The sequence below is a fragment of the Mustela putorius genome, unplaced genomic scaffold (assembly GCF_011764305.1).
Source record: "Mustela putorius furo isolate JIRA1106 unplaced genomic scaffold, ASM1176430v1.1 tig00003896_pilon_pilon_pilon, whole genome shotgun sequence".
Taxonomy (NCBI): domain Eukaryota; kingdom Metazoa; phylum Chordata; class Mammalia; order Carnivora; family Mustelidae; genus Mustela; species Mustela putorius.
The window spans coordinates 9,240,001-9,267,076 of NW_025422045.1; the positions used below are offsets into that span (position 1 = coordinate 9,240,001).

Genomic DNA, 27,076 nt, shown 5'->3' on the forward strand with positions numbered 1-27,076 from the left:
CAAAGTGACCTATCTAGTCACGGGGACAAATACCAGGTTACTCATTCAGCCTTAGGATGCATGAACTGTCCCACTGGAGCTTCTCAGTTGGAGGACAGTGGCTACCCAGATGATGGTTTCATCCCTCTGGAGGCTACATTTCCTTGGTGACCCTGGTGATAGATTTGGGCCCGATTTCTAAAAATGTGAGCTTCTCCCTGACTTAATGGGTTAAAGTTCTATATAGTATTGAAAGAAAAAATAATACCATTCATATTTTTGAAGAATGGTATTCTCTTTAAATGTTTACATAGTAAAATGGTTCTTCCATCAATCAATCTAAAAATGCTTTTATCAAATTTACAGGCTTGGGATGCCTGGGTGGCTCAGTTGGTTAAGCAGCTGCCTTCGGGGACGCCTGGGTGGCTCAGTTGGTTGGGTGACTGCCTTCAGCTCAGGTCATGATCCTGGAGTCCCGGGATCGAGTCCCGCATCGGACTCCCAGCTCCATGGGGAGTCTGCTTCTCTCTCTGACCTTCTCCTCATTCATGCTCTCTCTCACTGTCTCTCTCTCAAGTAAATAAATAAAATCTTTAAAAAAAAAAAAAAAAGCAAGCAGCTGCCTTCGGCTCAGGTCATGATCCCAGCGTCCTGGGATCAAGTCCCACATCCGGCTCCTTGCTCGGCAGGGAGTCTGCTTCTCCCTCTGCTTCTGCCTGCCATTCTGTCTGCCTGTGTTCACGCTCTCTCTCTCTCTGACAAAAAAAAAAAAAAACAAAAAAAAAAACAATAAAAAACAAAAAAAACCCACCAAATTTACAGGCTTGGCCTTTTATGCCACTGTTTATATTTTAATTATCACTTCTTTAAAGATTGAGTACCAAAGAGGGTGGGAACCGAAATTTAGTATTTACAGCACAGCCCAGTAGGTACATCTGAAGAACTGGCTGGCCTTCCTTGCCAACGAATACCCTTGGGGTCTGATTCCTTTTTTGTGGGAGGCCCCTCCCCACCCCAGGTGTCACTTGCAATGCGTTTGGGGACTGGTCACCACAGAAGATACAAAGAGAGGTTGTGATCAGAGCTGTCTCTGCCAGTGCAGGGAGTGGGGGTCACTAGAGAGAGCCCAGTGGCACACCCTGGTCTCAGGCTGCCTTCATAGCCAAAGGCATGCTTTGGGTCTTCAGGCCCCTTACTGTGACGAGCAGGCAAAACCTGAAGAATTTCATTTATAGAAAAGCCTGGCAGTTGCTCCAGTGGTTTCATCACAGCACAATGTTTGAAAAAAAAAAAAAAAATCTATACAGACAAAGGGAGGGAGCCACGCAAATGACAGCAACCAGGGAGAGGCCGCCGAGACTTCATCAGTAGAGCCTGGCATCTTGGAGGATAAGCACAAGCACAGACTTTTTGTGTAAGAGACAAATTCCTATATTAATTTGTGAACAGCTAATTTTTGTAAACAAAAATAATTCAGCCAGCAAATGTACTTGCTTTGAGGCCAGAGGAAGAGGCCAGTATAAAGGGATGAGAAGAATAAGTCTGAGAATATGAAAGTAAACTGACTGGTGTGCTGCTGTCAACGAACGCAATTCTGAAAGAAAACTTAGTCTGATATCCAAACAGGAAGGGCAGAGCAGGCTAACCCTAGCAGACGAGGGGGCCCAGGGCTCTCTGAAAGAAGCAGCCTGCCCTTTCCTTTGCTGGTCTGGAATAAAGTGTCTAACAGCAGCTTTCAAGTTCTAGTGGGAGAAATAAAAATAACTGGGCCATCTGACATTACCATACACACAGGTCTCTTCTAACTGTGTACTTACAATGTATTTAGAAATAAAACATCACAGCCTTCTCTGTACAGGTCAACACTTGCTAGTTGCACTGAAGTATTAGAGTAGTTACCAGCATAAAGTACAATAAGTATGTATCACATAAAATGCTGAACCAACATTTTCTGGGGCCATTTCTCTATATACAAAAATGTAAAAGCATATTAGAAAAACTTAGAATCAAATAAGCTGGTAGTGTTAGAGTTTTAAAGCATTCCCTCCCTTCCCACCATTGTCCAAAAGAGAAATCAGGGGAAAAAAAGACAAAAATCAGAGTATGAGCAGGCTGTATAATTCCTTACCTGGCAGTAGGAAGAAAAAGTTGAATATCAAAATTAGATACAAAATACAAATGTATGACATTCAAAACACCATGGGAGGAAGTAGTAAGCAAGTTATACCAGGACACAGCATGGTTTATTTTCCACTATTAAACATATAAACAAAACTAAGAGTAAGAAAACAAGAGACAGAGAATGTAGCAAAAATGTATTTCTCTCCAACAGGATTGGCCATGATTCTTCAAAATGTATCCTCAACAGAGACAAAATGGAAGAAAAGTTTATATAGAGTTATCTTAAAGGATGATCTAGATTTTAATTTTCTTTCGAGCAGGGTTTACCACTTTCTATTCATGTTTTGGGTTTTATTTTTAAAGACTAAATTTCTACAAATAGTATTTCCTGGGGATTAAAAGTAGAAATAAAACCCAACCAAAAGCAAAAACAAAACTTTGTGGGGGGGGGGGCAGGGCAGTGGGGGGGGGGGGTAAAAATGATACTCACTTTTCCATCTGAGTTTGAACAGAAAGGATGGGCTTTACCTCACTTTTTTGGGTCAGCGATTTGAAATCCATCAACTATAATTTTTACATATAGTTTGTGTTAAAGAAAAGTTAAACAACTTCCACGAACAGTAAAAGCTGTTCTTATAGGGGAAAGTAAAACATGCATCAAAAAACCAGAATAGAACCCCAGAACCCTATTGGGAGGGATGTTTGTTGCCAATGCCCAAAGCCTCACTTACTAAACATTTCTCTCATTTGACAATTTTCAAGTGATTTAGGGAACAAAAGACTCCATCAGAATGTGAAACTGGATATGAATAGTAAAGTAGAAGACTGGAGTTGTATTTACAAAGGAAAGGCATATATATGTGCATAGCACCAGATTTTTCAAGTAAGCAAGTTCAGCATCAAACTAATCCGAATCAAAATTTCACATTTGTAAACTCTCCCAATTACTTCCCCAGTCAAAAGCTGTGAAATGTGTCAGCTTGATGCTATTCACTAATGGTGTGAATGCAAAAGGTAGTTTTTCTGCAGCTAAATTGATTCAAAGTCTCAGATACCCCCAGTACAAGTGTGCTGGACTCCACTGGCTTTCCAGACCAAATTTGGAACCATCCATTTTTTCTTCTTTGAAAGTGTCTAGAGAATTCCTTCATTCATGACAATGTGTGCAACCACGCACACACACACATACTGATAATCTATACATAATTCTAATAGTCAAAGAATACTTTTTATCGGAAATTACCCAAATAAAGTGGTTTTTGCAATAATGGAACTAAAAATATTTTTTAGAGTCTCTTTAATACCATTGGTGCTTAAACATTCTATTTATTGTCTGATTTCTGGATATTTCTGGATTTTAGATTCCATAGACTTCAGATTCTGAAGGCTTGTTGAAAAAGCCAAGTTCCTCAATATGGGAAATTCTATCTGGCTATACTTTGAGAGTTATTATTTTTCTACTTTTGAAAAAATATTTTGAATATTTTTATATATATGTATATATATTTATAATATTAACAGAATATGCCAATATGTCATATTCCAGATAAATATGACACAATCTACATCATCCCCAATATTTTAGATATTAAAATAAGGGTAAAATTTAGAATAAGTTGTCTGACATATTTCCCAGCGTAAGTGTTCATGTAGCATATTAAAATTTAAATTAATATTTGGTTTTGTAAGCACTCCCTGTGTACTGTATGCATCTGTTAGTGACAGAGAAAATTTTCAAATCATGGTATATTGAACCTGATTTGGCAGAAGCAGACTTGGAACCTCTCCAGCTCTCCTTCCACAAGGCTCAATAAGTCAGTCTGGGCAGTGCACACCTTAGCTTTCATTTACTCACTGCGGTCAGGCTTAGATGTACTAACATGCAATCCTAGCATAACACTGACATTTCTGAATCATTCCTCCAGGTAATAAAAAATATAGATAGATAGATAGATAGATAGATATACATATAGAGATCCGCAGCTGTACTAATTACGTCAAATAGCAGCAGACAAGGAAAATAAGCACTTAATTGCTTGCTTCATAAGTTTAAGTTCATTTTGTTTGCTATATTAAGTTTAAAAATTAAAAAAATATCAACTTACTATAAACAATTTAAAATATGTATAATACAACTTCATGGTCAAAACATTTGAATAATCTATGAAAACAGGAAATACTTTGATCTTACATTTGTTTAAGTTCCATACATGATTTTTCAATGTGTCTTCCAAAAGAAACCATGAAACGGTTATCTTATTTTGAGAAGTAATTTTGTTTAGGGATTTCCTCGTCACAAAAATACTTAATCACTTATTACAGGAGAAGTAAAGGAAAAAAAAAAGAAATGGGAAACAAAATGGCTTTCTCCTCACTTGTCACTCTTCTCTTTTGAAAACATTCTGTACATAAGCTATCTGGACTTTCTGAACCATTTACAAATGCATTTTCAAAAGTTGAAGAAAAAGAGTTTAGAGTCTTCAAATGTTATTTTATACATGGACTATACAATACATATTGAAAGTATACACACACGTGCATGTCTTAAAGATAAGGTTCTCCAAAGGTTTTTCGACATTCCATCACCCCTGTACTTGGCGGTCTGTCACAGTTGTGTGTACTCTTGACTTGACTAGGTGTGAGGCGATCATATGCCATCTTGTACTCTTTATCAAATGCATCTGCAAAAATTCATAAGGAAATAAGGGCATTCAGCAATTTATACTCAATACTCAATACAATCAAGTTTTTGTAATATTATTACAAAAGGAGGCCAAGAAGGAATCCCTAGGTCATTTCTGCCAACTAAAGGACTACAGAAGCTTAAACAGGGACCTTAGAGTCCTTAGGATTTTATTTTTATTTTTTTAGAAAGAACATTTTAATTTTTTAAAGATTTTATTTATTTGACAGAGAGAGAGAGAGAGCTAGTGAGCGCACAAGTGGAGGGGAGAGACAGAGGGAGAGGGAGAAGCAGACTTGCTGCTGAACAGGGAGGGAGCTGGATGTAGAACTCGATTCATGACCCTGGAATCATGACCTGAGCTGATGGCAGACACTTAACCAACTGAGCCACCCAGGCGCCTTAGCATTCTAGAGATAGATTACACAGACCAATGAAATTTCAAGTTTTAAGATGCCTTCTTTTTAAGATTCTTTTCCAAATTTAAAAACTGTGGTAAAATACATATAAAATTTAGCATCTTAATAATTTTTACAGGTTGGTGGTATTACAAACCTTCATAATGTACAACCATCACCACCTTCCATCTCCATAACTCTTTTCCTCCTGTAAAACTGAAACCTTATATCCATTAAAGGATAATTCTCCATTCTCCCCTCCCCACCCTGTCAATTACCATTCTACTTCTGTCTCTATGATTTTGACTACTCTAATAACTGTATGATTGTCTTCTTGTGACTGGCTTATTTCATTTAACATCATGCCCTCAAGGTTCATCCATGTTGTAGTATGTGCCAGAAGTTCCTTCTTTTTTAAAGGCTGTATAATATTCCATTGTATGTATAGACCACATTTTATGCTTACTCATTCATCCTTCAATGAACACAGGAATTGTTTCTACATTTTAGCTATTATGAATACTGTTGTTATGAACATGGATGTAAAGATATCTCATCCAGATTCTGCTTTTAATTCTCTGGGGTATATAACCAGAAATGTAATTGCTGGATGATATGAAAATTCTATTTTTAATTTTTTAAGGGAGTCCATTGAGTATGGTGTTAATTTTTTTTTCATAAATGCTCTTTATCAAATTAAGGATATTCCCTTCTATTCCTAGTTTGTTGATTTTGCTAAATGCTTTTTCTGCATCTTCTGAGGTATGTGTTGTCTTTTTCTTTTTTAAGATTCTATTTTTAAGTAATCTTTACACCCAACGTGGGGCTTGAACTCACAACCCTGAAATCAAGAATCGCATGTTCTGAGTGAGCCAGCCAGGTACCCCAGAGATACGTGTGTCTTTTATTCTATTAATATGATATATTGTGGTGACTGAGTTTTGTACATTGAACCAACATTACATTCCTGGGATAAATACCAGTTGGTCGTGGAATATAAACCTTCCTAAACATTGCTGGATTTGGTTTGCTAGCATTGTGTTGAGAACTGTCAATAAGGGATATTGCTCTGTAGTTTTCCTTTCTTGTGACATCTTTGGTAATACTGGCTTCATAGAATGAGTTAGGAGGTGCTCCTTTTTCTTCTACTTTTGTAAGAGTTTATGAAGGATTAATGTTTTAGTTCAGGCTGCTACAACAGAATACCAGAGCCTGGGTGGCTTAAATGATGAACATTTATTTCTCACAGCTCTTGAGGCTGGAACATCCAAGATCAAGGCCATGGTACCATATCTGGTGTCTGATGAGAGCACTCTTTCTGGTTTTCAGATAGCTCTCTTCTCCCTGTATCCTTATATGGCAGAGAAAGAGAGATGGCTCTCTCTATTAATCCCATTTTGGGGGGCTCCAACCAAATGATGTTATTGCTTCCCAAGGGTCTACTTCCAGATGCCATTACATCAGGGCTACACATGAGATAGGGCACAAACATGAAGTCCATCACAATTAGTGTTAACCTTTCTTTAAACGTTTGACAGAACTCACCATCTGGCCCTCGGTTTTTCTTTCTGGGGAGCTTTCTGATTACCAATTCACTCTACTGTTACAGCTCTGTTAAGGTTTTCTATTCTAGAGTCAGTTTTGTAGTTTATGTCTTTGCAGGAATTTGCCTATCTCTTCTGGTTATTGAATTTATTGGCATATGATTATTTGTTATACTACCTTATAATTCTTTTTGTTAATGGAAGGGCAGTAGGAATATCCCCTCTTTCATTCCTGACTTCATTAATTTGAGTCTTCTCTTTTTTTCTCTTAGTCTAAATGAAGATCAATTTTATCAATCTTTTCAAAAAACCAACTTTGATTCTGATGAGTTTCTCCATCTTTTTTTTTTTTTTTTAATTTTTTTTTTTTTTTTTTTTTAAGGATTTTATTTATTTATTTGTCAGAGAGCAAGCGAGAGCGAGCACAGGCAGACAGAATGGCAGGCAGAGTCAGAGGGAGAAGCAGGCTCCCTGCGGAGCAAGGAGCCCGATGTGGGACTCGATCCCAGGACGCTGGGATCATGACCTGAGCTGAAGGCAGCTGCTTAACCAACTGAGCCACCCAGGCGTCCCGAGTTTCTCCATCTTTAAAAATAGTTTTCCCTATTTTTCTCTATTTCATTTATTTCAGCTGTAATATTTATTATTTCTTTTCTTCTGCTTGCTTTGGGTTCAGTTTGCTCTTCTTTATCTGTTTCATCAGGTAGAAGGTTACGTAGGTATCTACATATAAGTTCCTACATGATTAATTTTCCAGTCGAACATTAAAATCATTAGGCAAGTTTCTTATTTTTAATAGTTTCTAGTGTTTCACAACCATTACAGTTAAAAAACAAATATTCAGGGCCTCTGGGTGGCTGAATTGGTTTAAGCATCTGACTCTTGATTTTGGCTCAGGTCATGACCTCAGGGCCACGAGACTCAGCCCCAATTCCATCTCTGCATTGGATGTGGAGCCTGCTTAAGAGTCTCTCTCCCTCCCTCTGCCCTGACCCCTATCCACGCACAGGCACGTGCTCTCTCTCTAAAAAACCAAAAAACTAAAAAAACACCAAAAAAAAAAAAAAAAACACCTGAAAAAAGAAAAACCCCAAAACCAAAAAAGCACAAACATTTACAACATTCTGCTCAAAGCCCTCTGGCTGCAATTTGAACCCATTCATTGTTTTCCGCTTTTTAATAGAAAGGGCAGCTCAACACATTCATACAGTATTTATTTACAAACAAAATTACAGGTTAAACACACTTACGCTTCCATTAGCCTTCTCTATCTAATAGTCCTTACTTCTAAGTAAGTTTTACCTTTCTTACTGGAACTTGTCCAGACTTTTCCAACTTTATTTCAACTAGGAAATCTATGGCTTAAGGTAACTTCTGAGTACAATGTTCCTTGGTTGTATTTCTCTGGGCCATATACATATATATATTTTCAAACAAAGATACCAAACACACATCTCTACTGGGCTCAGATTTATAGCTAAAATTTTTAAAAGCCATTTTAGTGTAAGGCCAATTTCCAATTCCTAACTCTTAAATGAGCAGATTTATTTTCTTCCTAATCAAATCAGTCTCTTTTTCCTTTTTTTTTTTTTTTTAATTTTTAGTTTATCTACTTATTTTTTAGTAATCTCTACATCCAATGTGGGGGCTTGAACTCATGACCCCGAAGATCAAATGTCACATGCTCTTCCCACCCAGCCAGCCAGGAGTCCCTCTTTGTTCTTTAAATGTTAGTTTTGTTTAAAATATCACACCTAAGCCACCACCCGGTTTCACTTGTATTATTGCATTAGCTTCTTTTTTTTTTTTTAAAGATTTTATTTATTTATTTGACAGACAGAGATCACAAGTAGGCAGAGAGTCAGGCAGAGAGAGAGAGAGAGGGAAGCAGGCTTCCTGCGGAGCAGAGAGCCCGATGCGGGGCTCGATCCCAGGACCCTGAGATCATGACCCGAGCCGAAGGCAGCAGCCCAAACCACTGAGCCACCCAGGCGCCCCTGCATTAGCTTCTTAATTGTCCTTTTCACTATCCACTGGGTTCCCACCCAATTTATTCTCTATAGATTAGAAATCCTGATAAAACATATATTCCATCATGTCTCTTTCCTGCTTAAGAATCCCCCAGATGGTAGCACCTGGGTGGCTCAGTGGGTTAAAGCCTCTGCCTTTGGTTAAGGTCATGATCCCAGGGTCCTGGGATGGAGTCCCGCATTGGGAATATCTGCTCAGCTGGGAGCCTGTCTCCCAGTCCCCCTCTGCCTGCCTCTCTGCCTACTTGTGATCTCTGTCAAATAAATAAATAAAATCTTAAAAAAAAAAAAAAAGAATCCCCCAGATGTTTCCCACTGCACTGAGGTTCCATCCAAAAAACCTGGCAGCACCTGTTAGATGGTATGATTTAGTCCCCGCCTGCTTCTCTGGGCCCATTTCACTCCACACTCCACCTTTTCTCTTTGAATCCTGTCTTCCCTGGCCTTTCAGTTACTCAAAAATGCTAGACTCTTCACTTCAGGGTCTTCTTGCAAACTTCAAAGTTTGTTTGTTTTCTCCCCCACTCATATTCTGGCTAAATTCTCAACTTAGTGCCATTTCCTCTGAAGCCTTCCTTATTTTTAAACTTCTCTGGCCCTGAGGTCCCTTAGACTTTGTTCCCAGACACATTCTCCACTCTCTTTCCTGGTCACAATGTACTTTAAGTACTTTCTCCCCATAGTCTGGTCTGCCTCTCAGCAGAAGCCTCCAGAAATAAACCGTTTAACATCCAGCTTCTCCCTCCATCAGTCCATCCTAATTCCAATTATTTACTCATTTATATTTGTTTTCAAGTTGCTTCCCCCTCCCCATCCTATTACTGTTCTAGTCTCCAATCCTTCTTGGGTTTCTTTTTTTTTTTAATTTAATTTTAATTTTTATTTTTGATAAATATGTAATATATTTTTTCCCCAGGGGTACAGGTCTGTGAATCGCCAGGTTTACACACTTCATAGCACTCACTGTAGCACATACCCTCTCCAATGTCCATAACCCCACCCCCCTTCTCCCAAGCCCCCTCCCCCCAGCACCCTCAGTTTGTTTTGTGACATTAAGAGTCACTTATGGTTTGTCTTCCTCCCAATCCCATCTTGTTTCATTTATTCTTCTCCTACCCCTTTAACCCCACATGCTGCATCTCCAACATCACCAAAGGCAAGGGAAGCAAGGGCAAAAATGAACTATTGGGATTTTATCAAGATCAAAAGCTTCTGCACAGCAAAGGAAACAGTTAACAAAACCAAAAGACAACTAACAGAATGGGAGAAGATATTTGCAAATGACATATCAGATAAAGGGCTAGTGTCCAAAATCTATAAAGAACTTAGCAAACTCAATACCCAAAGAACAAATAATCCAATCAAGAAATGGGCAGAGGACATGAACAGACATTTCTGCAAAGAAGACATCCAGATGGCCAACAGACACATGAAAAAGTGCTCCATATCACTCGGCATCAGGGAAATACAAATCAAAACCACAATGCGATATCACCTCACACCAGTCAGAATGGCTAAAATCAACAAGTCAGGAAATGACAGATGCTGGAGAGGATGCGGAGAAAGGAGAACCTTCCAACACTGTTGGTGGGAATGCAAGCTGGTGCAACCTCTCTGGAAAACAGCATGGAGGTTCCTCAAAATGTTGAAAATAGAACTGCCCTACGACCCAGCAATTGCACTATTGGGTATTTACCCTAAAGATACAAACGTAGTGATCCAAAGGGGCACGTGCACCTGAATGTATATAGCAGCAATGTCTACAATAGCCAAACTATGGAAAGAACCTAGATGTCCATCAAAAGATGAATGGATAAAGAAGATTTGGTATATATACACAATGGAATACTATGCAGCCATCAAAAGAAATGAAATCTTGCCTTCTTGGATTTCTAAATTCTCCCTGGGCATCCACTCTGGGGCTACACAGGAAGTGATAGTTTTCTGAGGGCAGCCAACATATACAGACTGTCCAGAGCTTTGCACCCAGAGAAGACCAAAAAGGACAGGTCCTAAGAACTCAGATGTTTCCAGAAACCTTCAAAGAATTGGCAAAGGAAGTTACTATCAGGTCTGTCTTCAAAAAGTCAGAGGAAAAGGGCTCTCAGACTCATGAAATGGCAAACTCCTTTAAGGTATCAGTAAATAGTACCTATATAATAATCTCCAAGCAGTTCTAATAGAGGAGGAGTAAAATTTTGCATGGGATTTAGGGTCAGGAAAGAAGTGTATTTGTAAATTTGGCTCTGGTTGGGGAAGGGGTGCAAGGATGAGGAAATTCACAGCACCACTCAGGGGGCATGTGATGCTTGTTTCGGCTAGAGCAAAGTGAATGACAGATTCCTGAGATAAAAGAAAACCCTTTTATACTTTTCCTCTCTCACCATTATTTTAGGGGGTCAGGACATTATTTTATTTTTTAAAAGATTTTTATTTATTTATTTGAGAGAGAGAGAGAGAGACAGAGAGCATGAGAGGGGAGAAGGTCAGAGGGAGAAGCAGACTCCCCATGGAGCTGGGAGCCCGATGCGGGACTCAATCCTGGGACTCTGGGATCATGACCTGAGACGAAGGCAGTCACTTAACCATCCGAACAACCCAGGCACCCAGGACATTTATTCTAAAGTTTAACTAAATTTGACTTTTCTGTAAAATGTGCTCAGGAAAGGTTAACCGTTTTAGATAGTGAGTACATAAAAAATACTACCCCTTACCTAGTAGTTCCATTCTGTAAGATGCTTGCCATCTCACCCACACATATCATTGCTTCTGGATTCTACAAGCTCTCTTTTGGCATCAAGACTGACAAGTCCCAGTGACACAGGTCACCATTGGTCAGAAGGCACCTGATACCCCTTGAGATTCCCAGTTAGGGATGGCTGCTCTAAGCCCTCTAATTCCCTCACTAACTCTTACTCTTTCCCACTTGCTAATGAACTTGTTGGGAAGCCAGCACCACAGGAAGTGCCCTTGTTCCCTATTCATGTTCCATATGGTCTGGCTGAGCGACTTGTAACAGGGCACATAAGCTTATTACATACTGTCATCATTGTGAGGGGCGCCTGGGTCGGTTGAGGGTCTGACTCTCTCAGTTTCAGCTCAGGTCATGAGCTCAGGGTCCTGGGATCAAGCCCTGTGTCCTGTTTCATGCTCAGTTGGGAATCTATTTCCCTCCCTCTCCCTCTGCCCCTCTGTGAGATTTCTCTCTTTCAAATAAGTAAATAAACCTTTAAAAATCTAAAAAAAAAAAAAAGAAAGAAAGAAAGAAAGAAAGAAAGCCAACCAAAGTGTTGACTAGCGCTAAATAACCAGATATGTTTTTGTTAAGACAGTATACAATCACCTAAAAACTATGGCTGATTACATATTCTCTCTTTAACTGGGAGTGGGTTTACTTAAGCAGGGAACCCACATTAGGTACCACTCAACATCAGAGGACTTAAATATGTATCATTGTCACTTTCATCAACTTATTTACATTATAACTTTTTTTTTTTTATTTGACAGACAGAAATCACAAGTGGGCAGAGAGGCAGGCAGAGAGAGAGAGGAGAAAGCAGGCTCCCTGCTGAGCAGAAAGCCCGATGCGGGGCTCGATCCTAGGACCCTGGGATCATGGCCTGAGCCAAAGGCAGAGGTTTTAACCCACTGAGCCACCCAGGTGCCCCTACATTATAACTTTTCAGACAAAATGCCTAAACTCTGCTCCAATCTCTCAATGTCTAACAGCCACCCCTTTCTTCTTTCCTTTCTATCAGGGGCTATTCCTGCCCTTTCCTGAGACTTGGAAGTGGCAACTTAAACGGAGCCCAGCACAATCACTGGGAGAAGGAGATGGCCAATCAAAATAGTCTGGGATCTCTTGAAATAGATAGCTACCTTACATCCCTTCTGAAATGACAGCAGTCCTTAACTCATAGGACTTTTGGGAGAATTACAGGAGATAATACTTGGGAAATACTTGCTACAGTGTCAGACACACAGTAGTCTTCAAAAAATGTTAGCTTTTATCATTTATCATTACTATTACTAATATGACCAAAGTATCTATTACATTAAATTAAAAAAACCAGAGAAAGAATTCTTCTAATACATTAATATAATATTAAAATAATAATAAATAATATTAAAATAATACTAAAGACTACCAATACAAAAATACTTTGAAAATAATACCATGACATATAAACATTACATGTTAGATATTACAGTAGATTACCTATATCAATGTTTTCTCTTCCCAGGGCTACAAGCGAGAGAAATAGTATTTCTCTATACAAACTCCTAGGGGGGGAAAGGAGTGGAGAAGATATTACTATTCATATAATCTCTATATTCTGTACAAAAATACTGATGCTAATAAAAGCATGAAGTAATCAAACAAATTACTAAGCCAATAATATGTATCTGCTTAGAGGAACAATATATTCATTTAAGACAGACTTACCTCTGTCTTTTAAAATGAGGACATTTATTCAATGTCTCTAAAATTTGACTCATTGGTCCATAAACATCATTCATTTTAATGCTCTTTACCATATTTTTCAATAGTTCCTGGTTAAATGAATTATCACCTTTTTGCAATAAATGGACCATTGGATACTTTTGGGCTGTGAAAGAACAAAAGAACAGATGAAGGGAAATGTTCTATGTATAAAGGACAGAAAATTAAGCAGCAACTGATAGTTATTCAAGAAGTTACAAAGCACTAAAAGCAAATTAAGGGCAATAGATAAAGGAACAGAAATCTAAGAATGAGAAAGGAAAAAAGGGAAAAAAATAAGACACATAATGATGAAAACAGACTTAAAGTTTTCTGTGGCCTCAAACAGACAGAAACTAAAAATGCAGTTTTCCTTAAGACAGCCCGTGGAGGAAATTCTCAATCAGCAGCCTGGGATGGGAACAAACAAATATGTAAAAAGAAGAAACCAGGACAAGCAATGGGCTAAAAGCGAACTCCACAAAACATAACCCCCTCCAGCACATACACAGCACCACTCAAACAAAACAAAACAAAAAAAACCCCCACAAAAAACCCCTTGGCCTCCATGGAAGATTGCACTAAAAACATCAAACTTAACACTCACTCTCAAACAAAAGAGTACGATTTTGACCTGTAAGACAAAAAGTAGTAAAGTAAAATAGAAGTTAGTTATACATGAGTTTACTATTGCTAAATAAAGTAAGCAGAGATTACTCTTACACACATGAAGTCAGCATTCTATGAGAGCACTCACTGTGGGCATTCCAGAGGATGTACAAGGGTTGTCCCGGATCTTGATGTAATTTCATATTGTCCCATAACATTTGTATTAAAACATATTTACTATCCTCAGACATACAGTGGCGAGGAATCTGTGTTAAAGAACAAAGAGATATTCATTAATGATCCTTACCTGATAAGATTTTGTAAATATCTTATAAAGATCCTTATAAATATATTTTTAGGATATATGTGTACAAGAGAAAAAGGAGAACAGAAAATGACTGGTTTGTATGCATTTTATCTCTACTGAAGGAAGATGGGCTGAATTGAGAAGCTAATGATCTCTGAAGTAGATTTTTTTTTTTTAAGATTTTATTCATTTATTTGAAAGAGAGAGAGAGCACAAGCAGGGGGAGTGCCAGAGGGAGAAGCAGACTCCCTGCATGCAGAGCAGAGAGCTCGATGCGGGGGTCAGTCCCAGGACCCTGGGATCATAACCCAAGCTGAAGGCAGACATGTAACCACCAACTGAGCCATCCAGGTGCCCCCTCTGAAGCAGCAGGTTTAATCAAATACTTAGATCAGTTAAAAGGGCACCATGAATCCAGGAGCCTCATTCTACATCAGACCGAGACCCTACCCTAGATAACTCACTGAGTTAACCTCTTGGTCAAACATCGGTCATGTGCGGAAAATCCCAAACCGCATGCACAATCACAGACATGAGTACAAGTAGGCACAAAAAGTTCCTGAACTTGGAGATGTTGCAATTTAGTGGTGGTGATACATATGAAGAAATAAACACTTTTATAGAACAATGGACCAAAAATACAAGTAAACATAATAACCTATCTAGATGTTAAGCAAAAACTCAGAGAAAAGGACTGAGGAGAATGGTAGCACATGACTGAGCTAGGAATTATAGACATCCTCCTAAAAATGTGTAAGGCTTGTTTTGAAAGAGGTATGAGACATGAGTGGAGCCAAAGCACAAACTCTTCTCATTAAAGTCATTGACAGTTTCTTCTTGAGATTATAACCAAAACACAGCCCATTTTGTGTCAATTTTACAAGAAGGCCACAAAACATGATTTTATCTTACTGCTAGGCTGTAAGAAGAAAAACTATCTGTAAATGCAAAGAAAATAATTTTATTGATCTAATGATTCAGATGGTTATTTTAAAAACCTAGCATAAAAATTACTTTTTTGTCATTCAGAATATGCAAATATTACAATGGTGACAGTAGCATTGCCTTTTAGTTAATTTTTATTTTCATACCTTTGAATACTTGTTACAATGCTCGGAAGAAAGAATCAGTCCGGGTAAGTTACTGGGTAAGTCAAGACGTCTAAAATACCACACCAGGTTCCAAAACACGATTGGATGGTGGTCCACGAAGTCTGCCACTGTTATTGCATGGTCGCCTTCATTTTCCAGTAAGCTTTCAAGCTCCTTCCACACCACTAAAGGACTAAGATATGGAACAGTGATAGGATCTGGACTGGGGAGGTGCCACTCTAATCCTAAAGAATCCTGTTGAATAAATTAAAAAAACAAAAAAATGAAAAACACAAGATTGATTATACTAAATCAATTTTTAAAATTCCTGTCAATGATTTCCATATAAATAGAAAATACTAGAATTGTATCATGGCCCTAGAACTCTTCTTGATGCATTATAATATCAAAGCTCATAAGACTATATAGGACAACAGGAACAGAATCAAATGTAAATCATCAATGTTCAAATTTAAAAAAACACCAAAATACATACAGTAGCTCCTTGTAAAGTAGTTGGCAGGCTGCCTGTAGGAATGAGCTTCTGGCCTCTAGTGTCTTCCTTATCCAAGGGGCCGTAAGTACTAACACTCCTGGCCATTGGAAATATTGGACATTTTGACACAGCTGTTTTTGATCTATCAGCAGGTATCTGAATGCTTCGGGCACACGTATTTTCCAGCAGTTTAGATTTGCTTGGGCATTGAAAAAAGGAAAAAAAAAAAAAGCATATCATTGTCTAGATTTACTTTATTTCATCCAGAACATCCAGCTCTTTAGACTCAGAGCTGGATGCATACCAAAGTAAATCAAATGAAGATGTTCATCAGAAGTTGGCTGGGGAACAGGATATATTTTTGAGTAGTCTAATCATATTAAATTTCCTATTTATCCAGTGAACTTTAAGTATTCCAAAGTCATTCACTTATCAAAACAGTTAATGGACAACTTTTATGTGTCAGGAACTCCAGTAGGCCCAGGGGATATAAAGCAGAGAAAAGAGGCACCTCTTCCTTCAGGAGTCACAAGCTAGTGGACCCAGCCAGAGAAAGGGCTCCACTAAACCTACCATCACACAGATTTACAGCTGTGCTGCCTAGGCACTCAGGATCAAACAGGTAGGGCATGCCAGCTGGCCTGTACCTCGGATATTTTCCTGCACATGCAGTTACCATTTTGACTTCACCTGCCCCATTATGAATGTGGTGTCTCTGGCATTTCTCCAAAATGGAGTCAATTTCTACATTTAAGTGTAAATTCACTTATACTAGGCTTACTGTAAAGTCTTACTTTGACTTTACAGTTCCTCTATCACTTTAAATGCCTTCTCAGATTATTAGATATTCCAAAGTAGAAGTAAGTTAGGACTGACTTAAGTTCTAAAGAGACAGGGATGAGAAAAAAATGTTCACGGTGAACTTCAAGTGTTCTATAGAATATTTACTTTTTTTTAATTTTAATTTTAATTTTTTTTTATTTTTTATTTTTTAAAAGATTTTATTTATTTATTTGACAGAGAGAGATCACAAATAGGTAGAGAGGCAGGCAGAGAGAGAGGAAGGGAAGCAGGCTCCCTGCTGAGCAGAGAGCCCAATGCGGGACTCAATCCCAGGACCCTGAGATCATGACCTGAGCCGAAGGCAGCGGCTTAACCCACTGAGCCACCCAGGCACCCTTTTTTTTTTTTAAAGTAGGTTCCACATTCAATGTGGGGCTTGAACTCATGACCCTGAGATCAAGAGTCACATGCTCTACCCGCTGAGCCAGTCCAGGTGTTCCAGGTGTTATTTTTACTTTTAAAACAGTAGTAAACATTATCCTATAAGAATTATACAGCTTAAACTCTGGGGATTCATAAAGCATAAACTGTAACTGTTTAAACATTTAGGTTATTAGAGAATTTTAATACTATTTTAATTAGGGAAATAACTTCAGATTATAAGTTTATTATACATGGAAATTTGAGAGAGCACATGTGCTGCAAGCAAGGCAGAGGGAAAGGGAGAGAGAGAATCACAAGCAGACTCCACGGCCCAGTGCAGAGCCTGATGTGGGGCTCAACCCTATGACACCGAGATCACGGGCTCAGCCGAAATCAAGAATCGGAAGCTTAACCAACTGAGCCACCCGGGCGAGACTAGAAATTTTAAATGGTCAGCTGATTTTTCTGTTATTTTCAGAAACATGTGCAATGCATGTTAAAACACCGTTCCACAGAATTATAATTACCTATTGAGATCAAAATTCCCTTGAACAGAAATAACAGATGTGTCAAGACCAGATGCTGATGTTGAGATACAAGACTGCCTTGTCTGAGTTGAAAAAGAGGATGGAAAATGCATATTTTCTGTAGATGGGCTTGACTTCAGAAAGTATCTGCAATGTGAATTAAAGGAAGTTTTTGAGAAAAGAGATATTCTAGTAAATACAATCCTTAAACATGAAGGAAAAAGAAAGCACAAATCATTACCTTCCAGGCCGTCTTAAATCTCTTATTTCAATATTCAGAAAGGGCAAGAAAAGATTGCCACAAAATGGGCATGTAGTATTGAGATTTGAATCATCTGCTGTCCAGCCAGCCATGATTTCCTCATCATGGACAAGACAATCACATGTTCTACACCGAGAGCAACTTGAGATAAGAACCTATGGGAGAAAACAACACTTTACAAAGTGAGCCTGTTGGAGATATTATGAATTAAAAACCACTTCAATCCATAAGTCTATTAGAAAACTGTAAGTCAGAAGGATTCAGAATTTACAAGCAAACAAATAAACAAACAAAAATAGATTACATTCAGCTAAATTGATTTCAAAGTTTTTACCTGAAAGGGAAACTTGCACTTAAGAAAGGGAACCTTACTATTATAATTACTATAAAACCTGCCATGGTTTTATTAGTGAAAAAGCAAATCCAAGCATTAATTTACTAATATCCAAAATAGGTATTTGTAATTACATATTATGGGTCTGTGTGCTACTCATAGTGTAGTCACCAGACAAGTGTGGGTCCACAAACTCTTTTTGATTTGTGTTAAGTAAAGAAATTGAGAAGAGGACTTAGAAACCCTTAAAGAAATTGGTCATTGCTGCAATATCTAAGTTTGTGATCAAGACACATTTTCACAAGAGTAGCAACCAGGACAGATTGGAAATTAAAAACCCCAACAAAACCCTGGTCTGTCACTAAAGACAGTTTAAGAAGTGTTGCTATAGATGAATGTAAATGCTGTCATTACATGAATAAAATACAGAAATTCCTGAAGACATGAGAAACTTGGGTCAACTGTAATATCTGTGCTCATAGTTATTTCCCAGCTACATGCAAATCTATTTTCCAAATTTAGGCAAACTGGTCTGAAGAAGCAACAACACTCAAAAATGTATTTGGAAGCAATTTTTTTCTTTTTTTTTTTTTAAAGATTTTATTTATTTGACAGAGAGAGACAAAGTGAGAGAGGGAACACAAACAGGGGGAGTGGGAGACGGAAAAGCAGACTCCCTTTGGAGCAGGGAGCCTGATACAGGACCCTATCCCAGCACCCTGGGATCATGACCTGAGCCGGACGCAGACGCTTAATGACTGAGCCACCTAGGCACCCCTGGACGCAATTTCTATACAAAAGTTAGGGAAAACTTTTAAACTGTAAAAACATAACTTTTTCATTGTGAGAAAAAAAGATACACAGCAGCATCTCCAGCAGATAACCACATCAAACTGACACAAGAAATGAAAAACATGATGGGGAATGGGGACATAAATGCCAGAACACTCCATGTCCTCTCATCACAAAAGTGTGTCTGCATAGCAGAATTGGTTTTTAAGAGGTTCAAATGTGAAATAAAAGTTCAAAAAGAACACAGAGATAGTAAGGGAAACTAGAAATACTGAAAATGGAAATGCTTTTGTACGCTGATAAATCCCAGAAGAAGTATGGGACTTTCCTAAACAGAGATGAAGTAGTATGACTTCAGTATTCTGAAATACTGGAGATTTTAAATTTATTCAGCTACAATATACATTCTGACATTTTCAGATGCTACATATTTAACTTTTTATTACTTTGCCCCTGACCCTGAATACTTAGGGAATATAAGTTCTAGGAGGGAGTAGCGTAAGGAATAAAGGAAGACGCTCTTTGGATTAAAACCATACCTCCATTGCATAGTTCTGGAAGATATTTGTATTACTTGTGTTGCAGGAAGATGCCACTTCTGCTTTCCCAGGTAAGGCAAACTTTGACAGGGATCCTGTTCATTATTAGAAAACAAGCAAAACCATTACAATTAATGAGAAAGGATATGAAAATCTTTTTTTTAAAAAGGATTTTATTTATTTATTTGACAGAGATCACAAGTAGACAGAGAGGCGGGCAGAGAGAGTGGAGGAAGCAGGCTCCCTGCTGGGCAAAGAGCCCCATGTAGGGCTCAGGGCTTGATCCCAGGACCTGGGATCATGACCTAAGCCGAAGGCAGAGGCTTTAGCCCACTGAGCCACCCAGGTGCCCCATGAAAATCTTTTCTACCTCTGTAAATTCTCTGACAAAATGTACAACTGTTCTACTCAAAATAGCAAAGGTAATTTAGGGGAAAAACAAAAAAGGCATGCATTTTTGTTCTGAGTACAAACTCAAGGAAATGTGCTCTGATTCTACGGCTTCCCACATGCGAGGGGGTGGGAAACCCTAGCCTCATTACTCACTTATGAAGTAGTCTTGGGTACAGGCTACTCACTTATGAAGTACTTTGTGGGTACAGGCTACAAGGCATTCCAGTTATTTTTAATTACTAATTTGCAGTTTCTCTTTTTCCATGTTTAAAATATAAGAATGTACTTAGTTCTAAAGTCTAAAACATATAAAATAGCTAATTTCAGTTCCAATCATAAAAAGATTTACTGGCAATTCTCTATGTTTTCACGATCTTTTAAGATGTGGTACAGCAATCTTGTTCTGAAACATGAGGAATTTCCAGATATATTCTTAAGAGTAATGGATATTAGTAGGTATTAAAACGATGGCAACAACAAAAAGTAAGGGGAGTTCTGTGGTCAAATCAATTGTTGACAGTGGCTATATCTTGTTAATAAAACTGGGAGGTAACCTATACTTTTTCTTTCTCTTTTTTCTCAGAGTTACTAAATGTTACGAATGAACACTTATATTTTTATAAAGTAAGGGTAAAAAAAGTAAGTAATGGGATAAATTGCCAATCCACAAGAAATAAAGAAGACAGGAAAAAGCATGCTAAACACCAATGTATGTGGGAAACAAGGCAGAAGAAAAATTATCAAATTTCCTTACTACTTGCAGCCCATTGACAAGTCCTTGAGGTGGGCAGAGTGACATTCCTCTAAGGACTCAACTTCCTGGATGGTGACACTTTGCTAGGGCAAAAGGCAATCCCACCCGACCCCCAGCCCCCCACCCCATCCTGTAAGTCTACATTAACATACAAAAATTCCTTTGGAAACTTCCTTTATCTTTCCCCCAGCCCCCAGATACATGTTGGCAATTATCCCCCAAGTATATGACCCACTGATACACATCTGAAGGGTCTCACTGAGTAAGGGACAGGAGGGGCTAGGTAGGGAGAGATAGGCAGGGGGCTATGTGATCAGGCTCACAGTAATCCCAGAAATGCTGAGGCATAAGGAAACCAGAGATAAGGGAACAAACCAGACCACCCTGTCCTGGGCATCAGAGGTGAGGTCTTTAATGGCAGTAACATTGTGAACAAGAATAACCAGAGCCCAAAGAAGAAGTAAGCCATTAAAGATGTTATCACCAGTCCTTATTCAAACCAAGATGTCACAAGAATGTTAAGGCATGTTAGCGGAGGCCCATACTGGCAAACCTGGCGGGACCCACCTCATTCCTGAGAGCTTTTTTTGTATAACCACTTAATAAAACTTTTTATCACTTTACTCACTCCCCTTTGTCCACAAGATTCATTCTTCAACTCGTGAGAAAGGAACCTAGCTCTCCCTCTTCACAATCATAGGGATGCAATCAGCATGATCCGGAGGAATGCCCTGATTGCTTCAGTAAATAAATGACAATGGGAAAAGAAGATAGCTCTAGAGGACCACCACTGGTCCTAGGCCGGCTTCACAGATGGGTTGAGAGGGACAGAGAGGGCTGAAGCCTCCAACAACCTGTAATCTGCTTACAGCTGGTGGAACTGCAGTACCTTCCCTGGATGGTTCCCCACAACCCTCTGTAATCCTTCTCTGCTAAAGCTAGTTCAGAATTGCTTTCTTGTACCTTCTATCAGCCTTGACTAATGAAATCATTTATGTGGGGAGCCTCCCTTTCACAATCTGGAGCACAGAATATTCACTTTAATAAATATGAATCAGGTTATGAGGTTTATTTCTTAGCACAACAAATTGTTCTTGTAAGTTTAAAAAAGGGGTGAGGGAGCTAATCACCTGATTTCTTCATGAATGGATGACAAGAGGGAGAAAAAGAGAGAACAAAGAGGAAGTTAACAGACATATTAGCCAAATGCAACAAGTGGACCTTATATTTAAATTAAATATTTGATATGAAATTTTATATTGATCAAAACATTAAAAAATGTAATAGCATTACAATTATGTTTTAAAAATATGAATGAGTCACAAAGGATATATACTGTACATGTTCCAAACAGAACATGCTAACACATAGTGTTAGAAGAGAATGTTTATCCATGAGGGGGCAGTGACCAGATGTGTGCATGAGAGGAGGTTCTGGATATTGTCAGCATTCTGTTTTTTGATCTAAGTGCTGGTTACTCAGATGTCCTCAATTTCTGAAATGTATTTACATACATAAAAGTGTACACATTACATGCATAACATTAATAAAATTAAAAGTAAGTTTATCAAATACATAATTTTTTTTAATTGTTAAAATTTTTTTTTGAAAAGAAAAACCACTGACCCACAATGACATCACTCAGGCTGAGTTCCCAACTGGGGCTTAACACCTAATCTAACTGCAGTTTCAACTTGCTCAGAGTAGTCAGTCAGGAATTTTCTGGCCAGTGTCTGGGAGTCTGCCACATGCATCCCTCCATCATGCAAAGTAAGATGAAGCAATCTGCATGATAAGACCCCTTGCATTTCCCCCTAAGGGAAAGTGACTTTGCCTGGAATATCTTTCTCTTTTGCTAATAACTTTCTTACCTCATCCTTCTTCTATAAAAACCTTCCATTTTGTACAGTTCTTGGGGCTCCCCTCTTGGGATGCTGCCTGTTTCATCAATTGTTAGTAAAGCTAGTTAGATCTTCAAATTTATTTGGTTGAATTCCATTTTTTAAACAATATAAAACATTAAAGTCCTTATATTTTAGAGTTACATATGGAAGTATTGATGAATAAAATTATATGCTGTCTGGTATTTACTTTAAAATAATCCACTGGGCAAGGAAAAAATAGTGGGACTATAGGAGAGGGAAAGATTAAACAAGATTGGCCGTTTGTTGATAACTGTTGCAATTGGGTAAAGGGTAAATGGGGGTTCATTGGGCTATTCTTTCCACTTCTGTGTACATTTGAAAGTCCCTACAATAAAGGCTTTTTTTTTTTTAAGATTTTTATTTATTTATTTGACAGAGAGAGAAAGAGATGTAGCGAGAGAGGGAGAATCAGGCTTCTCACCAAGCAGGGAGCCAGATGCACTGCTAGGTCCCAGGACCCGGCCCGGGATCATGACCTGAGCTGAAGGTCATGAAGCTTAATGACTGAGCCACCCAGGTGCCCCAATAAAAGCTTTTTGAAAGTACAAAGGTGCACATCAAAAAATATTATAGTGAATCCATTCCTCACACCATATCCTAGGATACATTTCAAATGGATTAAATATCTAAATCGGGAGTCAAATGCACTTGTGTACGGAAGCTAAGAATGGTTTCTACATTAGTTAGAAAAAGAAAATGATAACAAAGAATATGTGACAGAGAGGTGTGTGGCCCACAAAACCTAAAATATTTAAGATACAGTCCTTTTCACAGGAGGTTTATTGATCTCAGAAAATGCTAAAAAGAAAACCAAAGAAGTGTCAGAAGAAAGCACTGGTGAGCCTAGGGAAGGGGACATTTTCCCTAATATCTCCAAATCCAGAAGCAGGAGGGAAGTACTGATAAATTTGATGACATAAAATTAAAAATTTCTGTGTGGCAAACCCCTCCCCCCCCAAAACCCCAAACAACAACAGCAACAAAAAAACAACGCACAAAAACTTGACAAAATTGGAGAAAGTATCTGGCAATTATATGAGACTATATATTGCTATATAAGAACTAATAAAACTTTTTTTAAAAAGGGGCCAACAAGTGACAAAGGTAGTCCACGGAAAAAGAAATACAAATAGTCCTTAAACATATAAATAGTTACTCAACTTACAAGAGGAATGAAAACTAAACTGAAATACAGTCCTCATTGATCAGGTGGCAAAAATCCCAAAGTCTGCCAACATATTTTGTTGACATGCTGTGAGGAAATAGGTATTCTTATATACTGCCACTGGGAATGCTAACTAGTATATACCCCCAGGGAAGGCAACTTTGGCAGCATCACTTCAAGGAAGAATTTGTATCTTTCAAAGATACCCTTGCAAAAATATAATGACATATATGCATCATAGCATTATTTATAATAGTCAAAGACTAGATACTTAATATCCATCAGTAGGGAAGTGATTAAAATAAACTCTGATATATCCACAGATGATTATGCAACCGTAAAAATGAGTAAGGAACAATGCAATGTGATGATATGGAATGATCTTTAGGATATACTGTTAAATGAAAAACACAAAGAATGGGAAGGTACATTACTTTTTGAGTAAGAAGATATCCTTATATTTTTAAAGAAACAACAATGGAAGGATAAATCAAAATGAATAAAAATGGTTACTTCTAGGCACAGGGAGAAAACAAGATGCAGGGGTGGAGATGGACAGCAGAGCTCGTTCTACAAGTGCCCTGGTTCTTACTGTTTTGACTTTGGAGCCATGTAAATCTTTTGCAAAATTAAAACAAGGAAAAAAGGTAAAGACATGACATATAAATGCAGTAGGACCAAACTGGACAAACCTTCTAAGGAGGCAGAACTTTCCAGGCTTGTTCTGCTGAAATCAATTCCCTTAGTCCCTGAAATGGCACTGCTCTCTTGGGAGGAAGTGGCTCCTTCCAATTCATGGCAAACATCTTCATCTGTTAAAGAGGTAGATTCGGAATCCTGGGCTCCCACTGAAGAAAGACTGGTACGATCAGAACTTTGATCCTAAGGACATAATTATAAGCTTAATTTCCTTCATATTTAAATTTAATTATTTAAAATGTCACTCCTAAAGCAGAGGAAATGTTTAATCACCCAGATGATCAGTTAATCAACATTAAGTCTATAGAAATAAAACCACCAATTATACAAGGGCTATTAATTTGGACAAACACAGGTGGGAAATCATTTAGATAGCATTTTTAGTTACATGAAGTAGAGAGACCTGTTGGTTAGATAATCTTGCTGATTTTGAAGCTTTGTTTACTGTTCATTTTCCTCCCAGGATGATACCATTAGAACTGAATTTTATTCTTTTAAAATTTCATGTATATTTACATTTTATTATTTTCCATAATAATCTAGGTTTCAAGGAGATGTATTTCCAGTTTTCATTCTTGAGAACACCAAACTGTAAGTTCAATGTTTTTCTGGTTATACCAACCATACATTAAGAAAATCTAGTCAATATGAATTTTTGTATAAAGAAAAAATATTTAAGTATCTACAATTCTATTGCCCAGATAATACAACTTATTTTTTTCTAGTCATGTTGAGTGTGTGTTGAGTTGTTATTTTTAGGATTATGTGAATATCTATATTGGCTTTTCCACTATATCTCATTATATTTTAAAAAGCAGGTGCTCTAGGAATCATACACATCCAGTCATTTACAGTCTACTTAAAGTTATACTGTACCACTTGGTATATAGTAACTACAGTGACTATCAGCAGAGTGAATCCCTTTATCACCATAAGACATGACATATATCGAATATTCCATAAGATAATGTCATAATTTTTGTTTTGGGCAATTACTTAAGAGGAACAAAAGTAGTCTTTTATATTAACTATTTACCACATATTCTATTTCTCCTTCATTCCTGCAGATCCAGTTTTCTCTGTGGTATTATTTTTCTTCAGCCTGAAGAACTTCCTTTAGCCTAGCTCACATAACAGGTCTGCTGGCCAGGATTCTCTTCTTTTATCTGAAAATGTTTTTATTTCACCTTTCCCCCTGAAGGATATTTTCACTGGATATAAAATTCTGGGTTGACAGTTCTTTTAACAATTACAAGGTGTTGTTTGCATGTATTCTTTGGTTCACGGATTGTGGTAAAAAATATATGGTTTTTCAAATCCTTATTCCTCTGTGTCATTTTTCTTTAACAGTTTTCAAGTCTTTAAATTTTTTCTTCCCAGCAGCCATTTTATTAGCAGATGGGCATTTTCGCTTTTTAGCAGTTTGCTTATGTGTGTGTAGAAGTGGTTTTCCTTGTGTTTATTCTGTCTATAGTTTACTGTGCTTCTTTTATCTGTAAATCTAAATCCTTCACCAAATTTGAGAAGTTATTTCTTATTTACTTGTTTCTTCATTATTTATTTCTTCAGGTATCTTTTCTACCACAATCTTTTCCTCTCATACTTCTGGAACCCCAATTATATGTTATTCCTTTTAATACTGTCCCACAAGTCTCTGAGGTTCCGTTCATTTTGCAAAAGGTTTTTCTCTCTCTGTTCTTCTAATTGGATAACTTCTATTACTCAGTCTTTATGTTCAGTGGATTTTTTTCCTCTATCTTCTCCATTCTGCTATTGAACCCATCCAATGACTTCAGAGTTTTTTTTTTTTTTTTTTTTTTTAGTTATAAAATGTGCTTTTTAAAAAAATAGTTTCTATTTCTTGCTGACAATTCCTTCCTTTTCATTTATTTTGAATGTGTTTTTCTTTAACTTCAGGGAACCTAGTTATGATAGCGACTTCAGAGTTTCTGTCAGGATAATTCCAACATCTGGGTCATCTCAGGGTTGTCTTTCCCTTGAGAACTGGTTTTATCAATTAACCAATTACTTGATAAATCAAGTAATTCTGGATTTTATTTTGGCATTGTGAATGTTATGCTGTGTGGTTGGGTACTGTTATAATATCTTGGAGAACACTGATGCTTTTGTTAAGCAGGATTTGTTACTGAGTTATGTTCAGTTATGTTCAGACTGTAATTTGTGTTTCAATTTTTGTAGACAGTGACTTAATTCTTAGTCACTTCTGTAAGACTCATCTCTGCTGGTTCACTTTTATCCTATGTTATGTGGAGCTCAAGAACTAGGCTTGATACTTGTGTTGGCCATTCACAGAATCTGGGAATCCCCTTCTCTCAGATTCCCCTCAAACTCTCCAGCTCACAGATGTCCACTTCTCTGGCTCCTCTGTCCAGGAACCAGGGGTTTTCTCTTGAATTTTCATCTGCCAGAGGTGTCACATCACACTGTGACTGGAGCCTGCTCTTGGGGTAGAGATGCATAAGAAAAGAAAATGGGGGATTCACATCTGTCTGTGTTGCCCCTACAATCTGCCTGGTTCTTCAGAATCCTTAGATTTTTTTTTTTTTTTGCATTTTTTCTGGGGTTTTCAGTTATAATCAGTGGGAGGGATGGGCTTTAGCAGCTTTATGTCTCCAGTGGAGGTAGGACTATCACCCTCACTTTTATTTTGATTTTTTAAAAAATATTTTATTTATTTATTTGACAGACAGAGATCACGAGTAGGCAGAGAGGCAGGCA

At 37.8% G+C, this 27,076-nt stretch overlaps 1 protein-coding gene across 14 annotated transcripts in view; it reads right to left on the reverse strand.

Annotated features, from left to right (window-relative positions):
* Window positions 1-2,203: 2,203 nt before the first annotated feature.
* The window catches only part of DENND4A (DENN domain containing 4A), a 144,645-nt gene continuing 119,772 nt past the window's right edge, over window positions 2,204-27,076 (reverse strand). For 10 of the 14 annotated variants that reach the window (XM_013059495.2, XM_013059492.2, XM_045067530.1 and 7 more), the window contains 11 exons: window positions 24,331-24,520; window positions 19,402-19,496; window positions 17,716-17,891; window positions 17,475-17,621; window positions 15,742-15,940; window positions 15,246-15,500; window positions 13,996-14,113; window positions 13,846-13,872; window positions 13,203-13,365; window positions 12,975-13,039; window positions 2,204-4,781 (listed from right to left, as the gene is read on the reverse strand). In XM_013059495.2, the coding sequence (XP_012914949.1) occupies window positions 4,645-4,781; window positions 12,975-13,039; window positions 13,203-13,365; window positions 13,846-13,872; window positions 13,996-14,113; window positions 15,246-15,500; window positions 15,742-15,940; window positions 17,475-17,621; window positions 17,716-17,891; window positions 19,402-19,496; window positions 24,331-24,520 (1,572 nt within the window). In that variant the 3' untranslated portion in view covers window positions 2,204-4,644. The remainder of the gene's footprint in view (window positions 4,782-12,974; window positions 13,040-13,202; window positions 13,366-13,845; window positions 13,873-13,995; window positions 14,114-15,245; window positions 15,501-15,741; window positions 15,941-17,474; window positions 17,622-17,715; window positions 17,892-19,401; window positions 19,497-24,330; window positions 24,521-27,076) is intronic. The other 4 variants (XM_013059501.2, XM_013059499.2, XM_013059498.2 and 1 more) reach the window with 2 other exon arrangements.